The sequence below is a fragment of the Acanthisitta chloris genome, unplaced genomic scaffold (assembly GCF_000695815.1).
Source record: "Acanthisitta chloris isolate BGI_N310 unplaced genomic scaffold, ASM69581v1 scaffold11369, whole genome shotgun sequence".
NCBI classification, from domain to species: Eukaryota; Metazoa; Chordata; class Aves; order Passeriformes; family Acanthisittidae; genus Acanthisitta; species Acanthisitta chloris.
The window spans coordinates 41,057-53,841 of NW_008692009.1; the positions used below are offsets into that span (position 1 = coordinate 41,057).

The 12,785-nt window shown below is 38.5% G+C and overlaps 1 protein-coding gene across 1 annotated transcript in view; it reads left to right on the top strand.

Annotated features, from left to right (window-relative positions):
- The window catches only part of TPH2 (tryptophan hydroxylase 2), a 48,770-nt gene extending 38,912 nt beyond the window's left edge, over positions 1–9,858 (top strand). Inside the window, exons 9-11 of the mRNA XM_009082491.1 lie at positions 1,218–1,313; positions 8,832–8,965; positions 9,058–9,858. Coding sequence (XP_009080739.1) covers positions 1,218–1,313; positions 8,832–8,965; positions 9,058–9,232 — 405 coding nt within the window. The 3' untranslated portion in view covers positions 9,233–9,858. The remainder of the gene's footprint in view (positions 1–1,217; positions 1,314–8,831; positions 8,966–9,057) is intronic.
- Positions 9,859–12,785: the final 2,927 nt, after the last annotated feature.

Sequence of the window (12,785 nt, forward strand, 5' to 3'; positions counted from 1 at the left end):
GATGGAAAAAATTAACTGTGTTAGGATCCATTCTTAAGTTATCTTTAAAAATTGAGATTCAGTACAAAATACTGTGTTGTTTCTTATCCTAAATTCGTATTTCCTGCAAAGACATGTAAACCTTCTCTGTTCAGTGGAGTTATGTTCCTTTGCACAAAACCTGAAACTGTCAGATAATGCAATAAGCACACAGACACACACGTGTGTATATGCAATATTTTTGTATAAGTTAGAATTCAACTTCCTGAAACCCTCATATGTAGAAATATTTGCTATCTTAATCTCAACTGCTTGATCTAGCATCAAAGAGCAATTTTGATGTGTCATAACAAAACCAAACTAAAACTCAGTACTATAGGAGCAGAAGTGACCTGTCTTTTGCATTTAGTGGACAGTGGGTTTTCTGTGCTTCTTATGGTCTTCCTAACATTTAAATTTGTTGGCTGGGTACAGCGAAGTTAAGATATAGTACTGTTATGTTGATTTGGTGCATCTCTTTCACAGCTTCTCATCAGTTTTACAGCTCAGATATGTTAGCTGATTGAATGTAGACCTAAAGAACAATTGTAAGGGATTAGTCAAGTGAACTCATTTGCCTATAATTTTCTTTCTGTAATTTGAGAAGCCAAGTGCCATATTAGTTCTTCATTTATGGCAGAGTAAAATCTAGTGATGACTAAGGCCTCAACTCAAGAAGGCTCTTAAGCACATGCATATAAGTAAGTTCATTCTTACTCAAGACAGGACTTAAATATGTTGCAGACTTTGAAGTGGGATCAGCTTGAGCTTAGAGCTGACTGTTCTGAACTAGATCTCAGAGATCTTCAGAGGTTCCTAGACAGGCAGACCAGTTACCTTGCAAGATTTATTTTAAGGCATCTCATTTATTTCGGAAGTTTTCAAAAATCTCTGCAGATTACTGTCAGCACCTTGGTACCTAAATTATCTTTCTTGTCTGTTCCTAACTGGCCATTCCTGTGAACTGCTTGAGTGCCCAGACAAAAAGCAGAATCTCACATTTTTGTGCAAAGCTCCCTTACTGCAGAACATGACATTTAAATTATTTAGCAGTAATAATATAATTTATCTGAGTTCATATCCAAGACAGATAATTCTGAAGAAGTGAGACAAGAGAGTGAATATGGTACTGATTGTCATTGCTGAAGTGCCTGTTTGCAGCTACACGATATGTATCTGAATATCTGTTTATTTTACAGTGTTATTTTTTTACAATTGAATTTGGCCTTTGCAAGCAAGAAGGACAACTACGTGCTTATGGGGCAGGACTTCTGTCTTCTATTGGAGAATTAAAGGTATGTACCTTTAAGCAGAATCAACTTTTAATCTTAACAAAATAATAGTTGGATATAAATATATCGACTTTCAAATAACTGTTAAAATTCTCAAGATAAAACGCTTATATTTAAAATGTGGAACTGCCCTAAAAGCTTTGTTTGAAGTATCAGCTGGCACTTGAAGCATGAAATGGACTTGTAAGGCCCAAAGTACCAAAGCGACTGTAAACCACAAAATTTATTTCTGTTTGAATTTTCATTTCTTGTAAAAGGAGGCTCATGAGGTCTAACAGGGAAGGGTGCCTTGGGCTCCAAAAGCTTTGTTTGGATGAGAAGCGTATATTTTTACTACCCACAAAAAATGTTTGGAAATCAGACATGATTCTGTTGTAAGTAATCCAATGTATTTGAATGCATTCATTATTGATATTAAAAGACTAACATTCATTAAGGTCCCTAATTCAGTAGACTAATCATATTTAAAATTAAGGAGTGCATATAAGCTCATGCTAGATTTGCCTGTGTGACAATACATAGACCCCTATTCTTACAAAGGTGAAAGTATTTAACTTTGCATGGTATGACTAGTTGTAGTGGATTGTTTATTGCCTCTTTTTATGCCTAGAAAACATAGTGAATGATTAAAAGGTATTTTGTCACAAGTGTAGTATTTTGAGACATAATACATACCTTCCCTCTTTTGGCAAGATGGGAGGGAAGGTAAGGAGAGAGGGGGAGTACTATCTTCCAAGACCAAAATGAGCTCTTGGTGTCTTTGCAGGTAAATTGGTTTTAGAAAGCATATACAGAATAGTATTTACAAGCTATTTTGCAATACTGTTTGTTTGTCTTTAAACATCTTGCCACCCTTCTGGACTGTCTTTTAGTGAACTACCTGGCGGTTTAATAAAAGTATCTCAGTCTCTTTTTGCTGCTTGTTTCATCTATAACTGAGAATATTTCTAGTAAAGCTCATTAGTCAAATTGTTGTCCTTTCATTAGTAGAATATATATACATATATATTTTGTGGATGTGATGCCAGAAGGGACTATTAGATCATCTGGTTTGACCTCTTATGTTTCATAAGCTTTTAAATATCATCAAATCTTGCATATATTGAGCATAGAGACTTTAGTTAGACATTTCAGCTGCTGAGAAACTAAGCACTTGTGTGCTACAGGAATCAAACAGCACCATACTACAAGAGGACATAGTCTCCATGAACAGACTAATAAGGTGAAAAATGTTCTCAAAGTCTTTGTGTGACCATGTTCCAGGGTAGAAAAGATGGTAAGAGGTAAGGAAAAAAAAAAAAAAAAAACCCTAAATTTTCTGCTAATCTGACCACGGGAGAAGCTCTTTCTAGGCCCGAAACCTGGCGTGAATGTGCTTCTTGTCAACAAGATACATTAAGCAGGTGCTTAGGAAGGAGAATATCTGGGTGCCTGTGACTTTGGTGCACAGCCTTGCATCAAACCATTGCCAGTCTCCGCTGTTTCCTGGGAAAACAACCTCCCTTACCACCCTTTTCTCTTAAGACCTATTGGGAGGGCAAATTTCTTCCTTGATCTGAAGGTGTCTGAAAAATAATGCCAACAGGCTATCCTGATTGTAACTGAAATCCTGGTGGATGGCAGCAAATGATCTGAAAATGATAACAATACTGGCTATTTCAGTGGTGAGCGGTGATGAATAGGAGACTCAGGTTTTGTTGCTATGAAGTCTCCCCATTGTGTGTGCAACACCTGTACTTCTCATAGGTGTCAGAATGAAGTTATTTCTTTCAGAAATAACTACTGCCATTCTTAAGACAGCAGTGATTGTGAGCACATAGTCACTTCTGTGAAAGAAGTTCAAATATTTATCCTTGTCTCTAGGAGGGCAGATCTTGTTTGAATGTTGAATTTTGCTATCTTGACTTTATGGAATCATAGAAAGTTTAGGTTGGAAAAGACCTCTAAGACAAACTAGTCCAATTGTTAACCCAGCACTGCCAAGTTCACCACTAAGCCATGTCCTCAAGTGCCATACCCACACGTCTTTTAAATACAACCAGGGATGTATTCAGCCACTTTCCCAGGCAGTGTATTCCAATGTTTGACAACCCTTTTAGTGAAGAAAATTTTCCTAATATCCAATTTAAACCTGCCCTGGCACAACTTGAGGCCGTTTCCACTTGTCCTGTCACTTGTTACTTGGGGGAAGAGACTGACCCCTACCTGGACACAACCTCCTGTCAGGTAGTTGTAGAGAGTGATAAGGTCTCCCCAAGCCTCCTCTTCCCCAGACTAAAGAACCCCAGCTATCTCAGCTCTTCCTCATAAGACTTGCACTCCAGCCTCGTCACCAGCTTCATTGTCCTCCTTTGGACTCGCTCCAGCACCTCAGTGTCTTTTTTGTGGTGAGGGGCCCAAAACTGAACACAGTGTTCAATGTGTGGCATCACCAGTGCCAAATACAGGGGGACAGTCACTGCTCTAGTCCTGCTGGCCACAGTATTTCTGATACAAGCCAGGAGACCATTGGCCTTCTTGGCCACCTGGGCACACTGCTGGCTCGTGTTCGTATGCTATCGACCAGCATCCCCAGGTCCTTTTCTGCTGGGCAGCTTTCCAGCTATTCTGCCCCCAGCCTGTAGTGCTGCATGGGGTTGTTGTGACCCAAGGGCAGGGACTGGCACTGCCTTGTTGAACCTCAGATGATTGGCCTTAGCCCATCAATCCATCCTATTCAGATGCCTCTGGAGAACCTTTCTACCCCCAGCAGAGTAACACTCATACCCAACTTGGTATTGTCTGCAAATTTACTGAGGGTGCACTCAAGACTGCACAGGCATTTGTTATTAGTATACTTTTGTGAGCAAGAAGAAAAGCCCTTTTCCAACTGCTGTTCCTGTCTGCTGTCTTCTCAATGCAGCAGTATTCACAGGAAACAAAATGGGGGCCAATTTTATGTATAATTTCTAGAAATTTCTAGAAATAAATGAGTCACGCTATTTGCAGGGTGGCAATGGTCAACAGTATTTGGGCCTTTCAGATGAGGGAATGACTTGTTCAGCCATCGCTGTTTCTGTGTTACACTGCTCCACTCTGCAAATCTGGTCAGCAGCTTTAGTAACAAAGAATTGGAAAGGCTAGAGAAATGTGGGCACCAACCTATCAATATAGTATTCCCTTCAGATCTTTTTCTCTGCTCAATATTTAGACTTAAAATTTCAGATACTGAAAAATGCATCTCCTAATGTGCATGCTATGGAAATATCAAGTAACAACAAAATAAGGAGAGAGAGAGAAAATTAAAAATGATGCCTGGGGGAAAACAAATAATACAGTAAGTAGTTATAAAATGTTCTGCCTAATATAGTCAGGTTAACTCTAGCTAACGCTATTACACAGTATGTATTTGGGGCTTAGAGATAAGGCAGAAATAATGTACATTTCAATTATTAAAACAATTTCTAAAAGGCAGTTCAAATGTCTTCACAAACTTTAATTCATTTATTTCGTATGATGCTCTCTTGAACTCTTTCATTAAAGGAGTCTCCTATCAACTTCAGTTGGCTGTAGATCAAGTCATGTTGTATGCTTCTATGAAACATAGAGGTAAACTTCAAATCTTTTTGTATCAATTTTTAAAGTCAAATATAATATCCACTCATATTTTGTTTTAATGTTTTAAGAAGAGACAGCATTAGCTTTTATAACCAGAAAGATTCAAATGCAAATTTTGGCTGTTTTCTTAAGAGGATGAAGAAAACAACTCCTGCATCCCAGATGCTCATTTCAGTACTCTTCAAATAGAGAGCCTTTTCCTTATTTGTCCAAACAATATATAAAATTATAGCACTGAAAAAGATTTTGTGTTAATATCAGGACACTGTCAGATTTGCAACCTGTGTTGCAGATAAGAAAGAAAACATTTAAGAGCAGGTTTTCCAAGACTCTGTCCCACTTGCTGGAATAGCAAGATGGTAAAATCATTACTGGCACACACACAACTTCTCACCTGTGTTCTGCCCTCCTGTAACTCATCAGACAGTGCAGTATTTATAACTCATCTCAAGTTTTCCCCTTGCTAGCTGAAGATTTTACTTTTTGGGTTTTGTTGTTTTTTGTTGTTTGTTTTTTTTTTTTCTTTTTCTTGAAACTGAAAAGCTCTGAGTTATATTATTACACTGCATTTGTTTTTACTCAAAGGAGATATTACAAGACAAAACTCTTTTTTCATGTGTCAGTGATAGTGGTCACTTAGGAAATGATTCACAGTTGTGCAGTGTAAATGTCTAGTGCCATCTGACATGCCCCAGTATTTCTGATCAGCTGCCACTCCAGAAATGTATGTCTGCTTCAGATCCTGTGCTATATCTTCCATCTTCTGTACAATGCATTAGACAACCTAGGCCCTCGACACCAGTGGTTATGTACTTCAATCACTCTTAGCCTTTGCTCTAGCAGGGAGTGGAGGCATTTCTTTATTGTTACCCTTATTTTCAGTATGGGTAGTTGTCTAATTCTTAAACTTTCCAGTTGTTTGATACTGCTACTTTTCTTGGGAATCAGTGGTGATTCATTGGGAAGTTTCATTCCAAACTCTTGTTTCTTGAACTGAAGGAGAATCACCAATAGTTCTATTAGCATAAGCAATATGATTTGTATGAATGGGCCATTAGAGACAGTTAATCACAGATCCACAAGATGATAAGATGCTTTATTTTGCCAAAAGCTATTTTCCATGAGTGTTAGCCATGACATCTCACTGGAGGTGCATAACACAAGAGGTTTCTGATGGAGAAATCCATATTGAGTAGTTACTAATCTGAGTTCACTGAAGAACTGGATGTCCAACCAATGCATGAAAATAGCATGTATCTAAAAAATACAGGCCTCAACTTGAAAGCTTTTGGACTTACCAGACCACGGGGTTTTTTGTGAGATTATATACTTCATATTGTTGAGAGTGCCAAGGACTAATATTTTAGAGCACTGTAATGTTTCTGAAAAACTCTCTAGTCAGCTTTGAGCCAGTGTCCTGACATCCTAGTTCACACTAGACAGTTTATGGTCTCTCTTAAGGTCTGTCTGCAGGCTCAGTTCAGTTCCTGAACTCTGGCATTGCTGGTCTCAGCATATCAGCTCAGTAGTAGATGTTACAGATGCCAGGCTGCAGAATTTAAAAACACCAGCCAGATTTACAAAGATGGAAACATTGCTTTGGTAGCCATGACAATGCCTACTTGATTCAAGAGCCAAAAGACCATATCCAAGAAGAAAGACAGGTATCTTGGGTGGGAATTAAGAATTTAGGCACTTCATTCTCAAACTGCCATTTTAAGAATAACTGATCAGTCGTCACAGAACTTTGAAGGCATGTCTGAATTCTTTACCCTTCATTTCCAGGTTGCATATTTCTGGTGTCTTCACATCCCAGTCTCTGCAGAGTTGCTTTGTGAAGCAGCAGCTCTGCTCATGTGTCCATCTCATATGGGTAATCTGAGGAAAATAACTAGAAAGGCTTTCTCAGAGGACGCCCCCCTGTGATAAAGAATTAGCTTTTCCTTCTCTTTAAACTCTCTCCTTTTATAAAATTAGGGCTCAGTGATTAGTGCAGACTGTGCATGATAGGAGCCACTGGCTGAATCCTTTCTTGTCCCTAATGGCTTCAGTCCCAGGGATAAGGCCTGGCCCAGCAGAGGTCACTGTCACCCTTTCTGTTGAAGCTGTCACAGTGCAGGAAAGAATCCATGAGCCAGAAGTGGCCACCTACTGATTCAGTTCCTAAGAAATCATAGCCTGTGTCATAATCTTTATTCCCTGCATAGGGCTTCACTCAGTCCACTCAGAGTTTTAAAACTTTGTGCTTTAGACATTTGAGGCATCAAGTCTCACCTGGAAATACAAAGGCATTATAAGTGGATACTTTTTTTAAATCTATAGTTAACCTTCCAGGGAATCTATTATAATTCCCAGTGAAGAAAAACACATTCATTTTGATAGGAGGAGCTAAATGCCTAAATTTACAAGCATTCAATGACATCATGGCTCTGCAAAGAGAAAGTGACCACAGGGATAATAGGCAGGGGCCTGATAAGGTGTGCCTGTTCTTTCAAGCCATTTAGAAGAGGATGTAAGTTGCTAGACCTTTTTTTTTGTTTTCAAACCTGTTTAACTGATGGCTGGCTAGAAGCAGTAAACCTTGCGAGAAGGAAAAGATACAAGTACTAAAGAAATTTAATTCCCTGACATTTTAAGATTCCATGGATTAATTTTTCATGTATTTATTTTTGGAGAGAGAGGAGGTGGGAGGAAGAGGCTCTTGTTCCAGTTTTCTGTCCTGTTATTTGGAGACTGCAGGTTGAGAGCTAGTGTGATATTTTCAGAGCCTTTTGCAGGGATTTAGGAATGAGCATAAGCAAGAGCTTGGCTAAAAGCTGTGGTGAATACCTTAAGGTTAATACCTTACTCTGCTATAAGTAATGTCCATGCAGATAGAAAGTGAAGAAATCAGAGGCACCTTCAGACCTCAGGGATCTGCTTCCTCCCTGTCATTTCTTTATGCTTTTCATGCCCATCTGCACTATGTATAGACATTAGGGGACTGAAGATGGTTGAAAGATGACCTAAATATGCTCTCCTTCCATACCTTGTACTTCTGTAACAGAACTCTGAGAATGAAAATGTGTGCTCTAGAAGATAAAGTAGATCCAAAAGCTAACACAAGTATTCAAGTGGAAAGGGGAGCTAGATAAGATTGTGTTGGAAAATGTCTCAGTACCTGATTTTCAGTTCTGAAATCTGTCCTCTCAAGTGGCTTGTGCAAGTCATTTAAAGAAAAAGGCTAATAAGAAATCTCTATTCTGGATAGCAACATTTGATGCCTCATGTGCCCAGTGTCTGCTTTATACTTACCTATATCTGTTTGTTTAGTTATTTTTTCCTTGCAGTACTATATGGAGCATTATTGCTCAGGTGTATGTGGCAGAAGGGCAATGCATTTCATCATCATGCAATAAATTGATGTTATTTAATGGGTTTTCAGATACATGATTTCACTCTTAAACTCACTGACAAGAAAATAGTATGTGATTTTGGCCTGAAAATGTAAAGCACACATCATATGAATGGTTTGGTCAGACTCAATTCACCCACCAAGATGATAATGAATTCTGCCAGATATGTGACATTTTAGGGACATGCGTATTTGTAGTTGTATAGATAACTTTTCAGGAATGGTTATTTGATGACTTTCCTGTTTCCAGCTCATCATTTTGGTCTGTATGTCTCCATGGCAGGTGCATTTCTGATCTCCTGTCTGTTATTTGGGGGGGAAAACAATTCTCCCACAGTAAGAGGTTTTTTAACTAGCAAATTCTGTTTACTGTTCAAACTAAAAAACCACTGTATGTAAAACAAGGGAGGCTACCAACTAATGGGAAGCATACAGCACAGCAATCTAAAAGCTGTATATGTGAACAGTTGTATAAGAAGACACAGCAATATCAAAATATGGTCTAACAGATCCTGTGGTGTATTTTGCAGCATGCTCTCTCTGACAAGGCCAATGTGAAAACATTTGATCCAAAGACAACCTGTTTGCAAGAATGCCTTATCACTACTTTTCAGGAAGCTTACTTTGTTTCAGAAAGTTTTGAAGAAGCCAAAGAAAAGATGAGGTAAATTATTTCCCTTGACTCAAAAATCTAATTTTCTCTTCTTTAGTGGCTGAAAAAAAAAAAAGAGATGTTAATTTCCTTTTTTCTTTCAGGGACTTCGCCAAATCAATCAATCGTCCCTTCTCTGTATATTTCAATCCATATACACAAAGCATTGAGATTTTGAAGGATACCAGGAGTATAGAACATGTTGTCCAGGACCTCCGCAGCGATTTAAACACTGTATGTGATGCTTTAAGCAAAATGAACCGATATTTAGGGATTTGATATGTGTGGCACTGTGATTTGCTGTCAGTTGCTCTTTCTGTGGCCAGTTATGTCACATGAGATGTCTAACTTCTCAAACCCATCAGTTTTCCCTTTGCAGCTTGGCCTGTGGCTTGCATCATTGTGTAGCTCTGTCTAATTGTAATGTGCAGAAAAAACAAGGCAATACTAATTTGTAAATGCAATACAGAATGTGGCAAAATATAACCATCAATTCCTCAACACAGTGTCATGTACAAGTATACCATTAAAAACTTACCTGGCAGTGGTTTTGTTTCCGTAAGATGATTCACTTCGATGTTTAACAAATGATGTTGCTGATTTTTTTAAGTCTTATTTTATGTCTTTATAATCCCTTTCCTTCCATAAGAATCCATAAGAAAAAATTACTTGCACCATTTTCATTTTGTTTGTAAGAGAATCTGTATTTCTTTCTATAGTGGTGAAGACATTGTTTTGTCCATATATCTGTGAGAGAACTGCGTGTCTCTTGTGACTGAACAATGCAATTTATATACCAGTGCTGAGATCAAGAGGGCTATGTATCGGTACTAAAAGATCTGTGGGGATTATACATTTCACAACTGACAAAAGTTCAATGTGGCTGAGTAATTGCAACACAATAAAAAAAGAAACATCTGACAATTCTCGTAGAAAGTTAGTTCTAGTTCACACTTATTACCCGTGACCATCCTGAGCATGCTTCCTCTGTGAGGGCTATCTGGGAATGAGAGAGGAAGTACTTGTGTTAATTCCAGGTTGATAGATGTGAATATAAAGCCCTCCACATCATTGCATGCCTTCTGCATTCCCTTGTCTTTTGAACATACTCCTCTTGCATTTCATGCATAATTTGCCTTTCCTCATTATTCGACATTCAACCTTGACTTGGCCATGCATGACTGGGTCTATGCTGTATCAGTGTCAGCACATATGAAAGGGTGAATATGGAAGTTGTTATTTAATTATAGCCAAGATGATTATCAGTTAGTAAAATACTTGTCGGGTGATTAAATCATAAAGACACCCAAGCTGCCTTGCTTGTATCAGATGGATGCAGGTAATGCCTGAGTTAATAAACTCTAAGTTGGGAAGCTCTGACAGAAGTACAAGGTCTGTCTGGGGAGAACAGTGCAGAAATATTTGAGCTGGCTCTTATCTGGAAGTAATAATTATGCATGTCTTTCCTTTATCTGGGTTATTCTATTCTCCTATTAGCCAAGATAATGGTGAGTTGACTTAATTGAATGGACCCTTTTTAATGGAAACCACATGGCTTATGCAGATCATGTCAGTATGGGTGAAAGTGTCACAGCTTGTCTACATATATGGAAAATAGGTACCTATTGAAGCTGCTCTCCTTGCTGAAAGAGTTGTGCAGAGACTCCTAAGTGTTGCTGGCAATTTTAGCATAAAAAGAGCACCCTTGATAGTACCAGCATATCCTTAAATAAGAGGCAATCTATAAGGATAATTTTCACAGGGAAATCTGCCACCTCCTCAAAGATAACTATGAGATAACAGAAAATGCTCTTTTCTCCGGATGGTCCCTGCTGCATTCTAATGCTGGTGTTAATAGGGTATGGAAAAATCTAGTTTTAGATTTAACTGTGACTGCCATTGGTACAAATTAAGAGCCATTGAATTACCCCATGGGGATCAGCATGCTAGAGGAGTTTTTAACCTCCTAACATGAGTGCATTACATAGCACTTACCACAGAGCAATCACTGGCAACCTTAGCAGCAACGTTTCTCCCTCTTTCTTCCCAAGGAATCTGATGACCCCCTTGTAGCCTTTCTGGAGAAAATGGACTGTACTGAGATTTCCTTTAGCTGGTCTGAAAAAATTATTGTGCAAGGAATAAGTAGAACTTGGTTCAAGAACTGACAAAGTATTGGTGATTGCTTAAGTAAAATAAAGCCATAATGGGTAACAAAGATCCAAAGCTTACAAAGTTGCCAAGGCTTTCCCTTGAATCAGAATTGTGCAGGAAAACTTCTAATACTTTTAATATCTGGATCTGTACTTGACTTTTCTGAATAGCTTAAAATAAGAATTACACAGCATTAAACAATAGAAGCATATCTTTGTTTTGTTTTCTGCTGTTAGCAAGTAAATCTTATTATGGATTAGGAAGAAACCCTTGAAATCCAATAGTCATTTTAGGACTAATGATGGCAAGGAAACTGTCTACAGTAAAGATATAATGTCAATGAAACAGAACATTATCATAGGATAACGGGCTCCCGCTGCTAGATATATGCTTAATCCAATGATTTTATTTCTATTATACAACATGATTAAAAATAAATTAACTATAATGGGCTAAGGAATAATAGTGATTTAGAGAGACAATCACTCATTGTTCTTACATAGCAAAGCTGCCTTCTTACAGGCTGCAGAGCAAACTGGCTTTGGGCTTCAGCCAGTGAGGAGCCAGGACTGGGAAGGAATGCTTTAAAAAGTGCACTGTTGCACTTTTATGAATCAAATAGTTCCAGCTTAGTTGAAATTCTTCTCTGCAGTTTTTATTAGCAAATTAAGAGCAGCCATGCAGCAATCTTCTTGGATGACAAGCTCATTTAAGCATAATGAGGGAATTATTGACAGTTATCAAATTACACTAGCGTTTCATTTAGAATAGGCTATATTTATCTGAGGTGCTTGTTTAGGTTTAGTGAGCTGAACTCTGGAAATTGGGTTTCTGGCTTAGTCTCATTTATTTCCTGTGTAACTCTGAACTGATGCTTTAAGGGTCTGAGATATATGCTCTTGCTTTGCCTGCACAGAGTAAATGGGCCCGAGCTTAATAAATGTAAAGCATTGCAGTGTTTACTACCATGCAAAGTCTAAAATGAAAAACAACACACTGAGACATGGCAGCAAATACATATACCAAGTTTCATTTGCAAACCAAGACATGGTTCATGTGTTTCATTTCATTTGCTTGATAGAGGGGCTGGAATGGGGAAGGTGGTAACACAATATATTGCGTTTTCCCTCTCCACTCTTCAAGACCTGTTGGGAATCCTGTTTTAAGTTTGGCCCTTAAATGTACTTTCATGAAATAAGGCGTCTTTTTCTTTCTTCTTGTTATGACATCCTAATGTGATGGAGAAAGTTCTAGAAATTTACTGTACTGTAATGTGTATTTACTGATGCTCTATAATGGATTACAGAAGAAAGTTTCATGTCTTTGAAAGGACAGCCTGTTTCAGAGAGCTAAAGCTGCTGAAGGTTTTAACCTAGAGGCTGCTGGTACAAATCTAGCCTAGTCAGCAGTTGCTGAAAGCCAGCAGCAGCCTGGCTTCTGTGTGATGAACTGGGAAGCTGTGAATCATAGAATTATAGAATCAACCGGGTTGGAAAAGACCTCAGAGATCATAGAGTCCAACCCTACTGTCATTACTAGACCATGGCACTAAGTGCCACATCCAGTCTCATCTTGCAAACCTCCAGGGATGGTGAATCTACCACCTCCCTGGGCAGCCCATTCCAATGCCTGATTACTCTCTCCGTAAAAAATCTCTTCCTAATATCCAACCTAAACC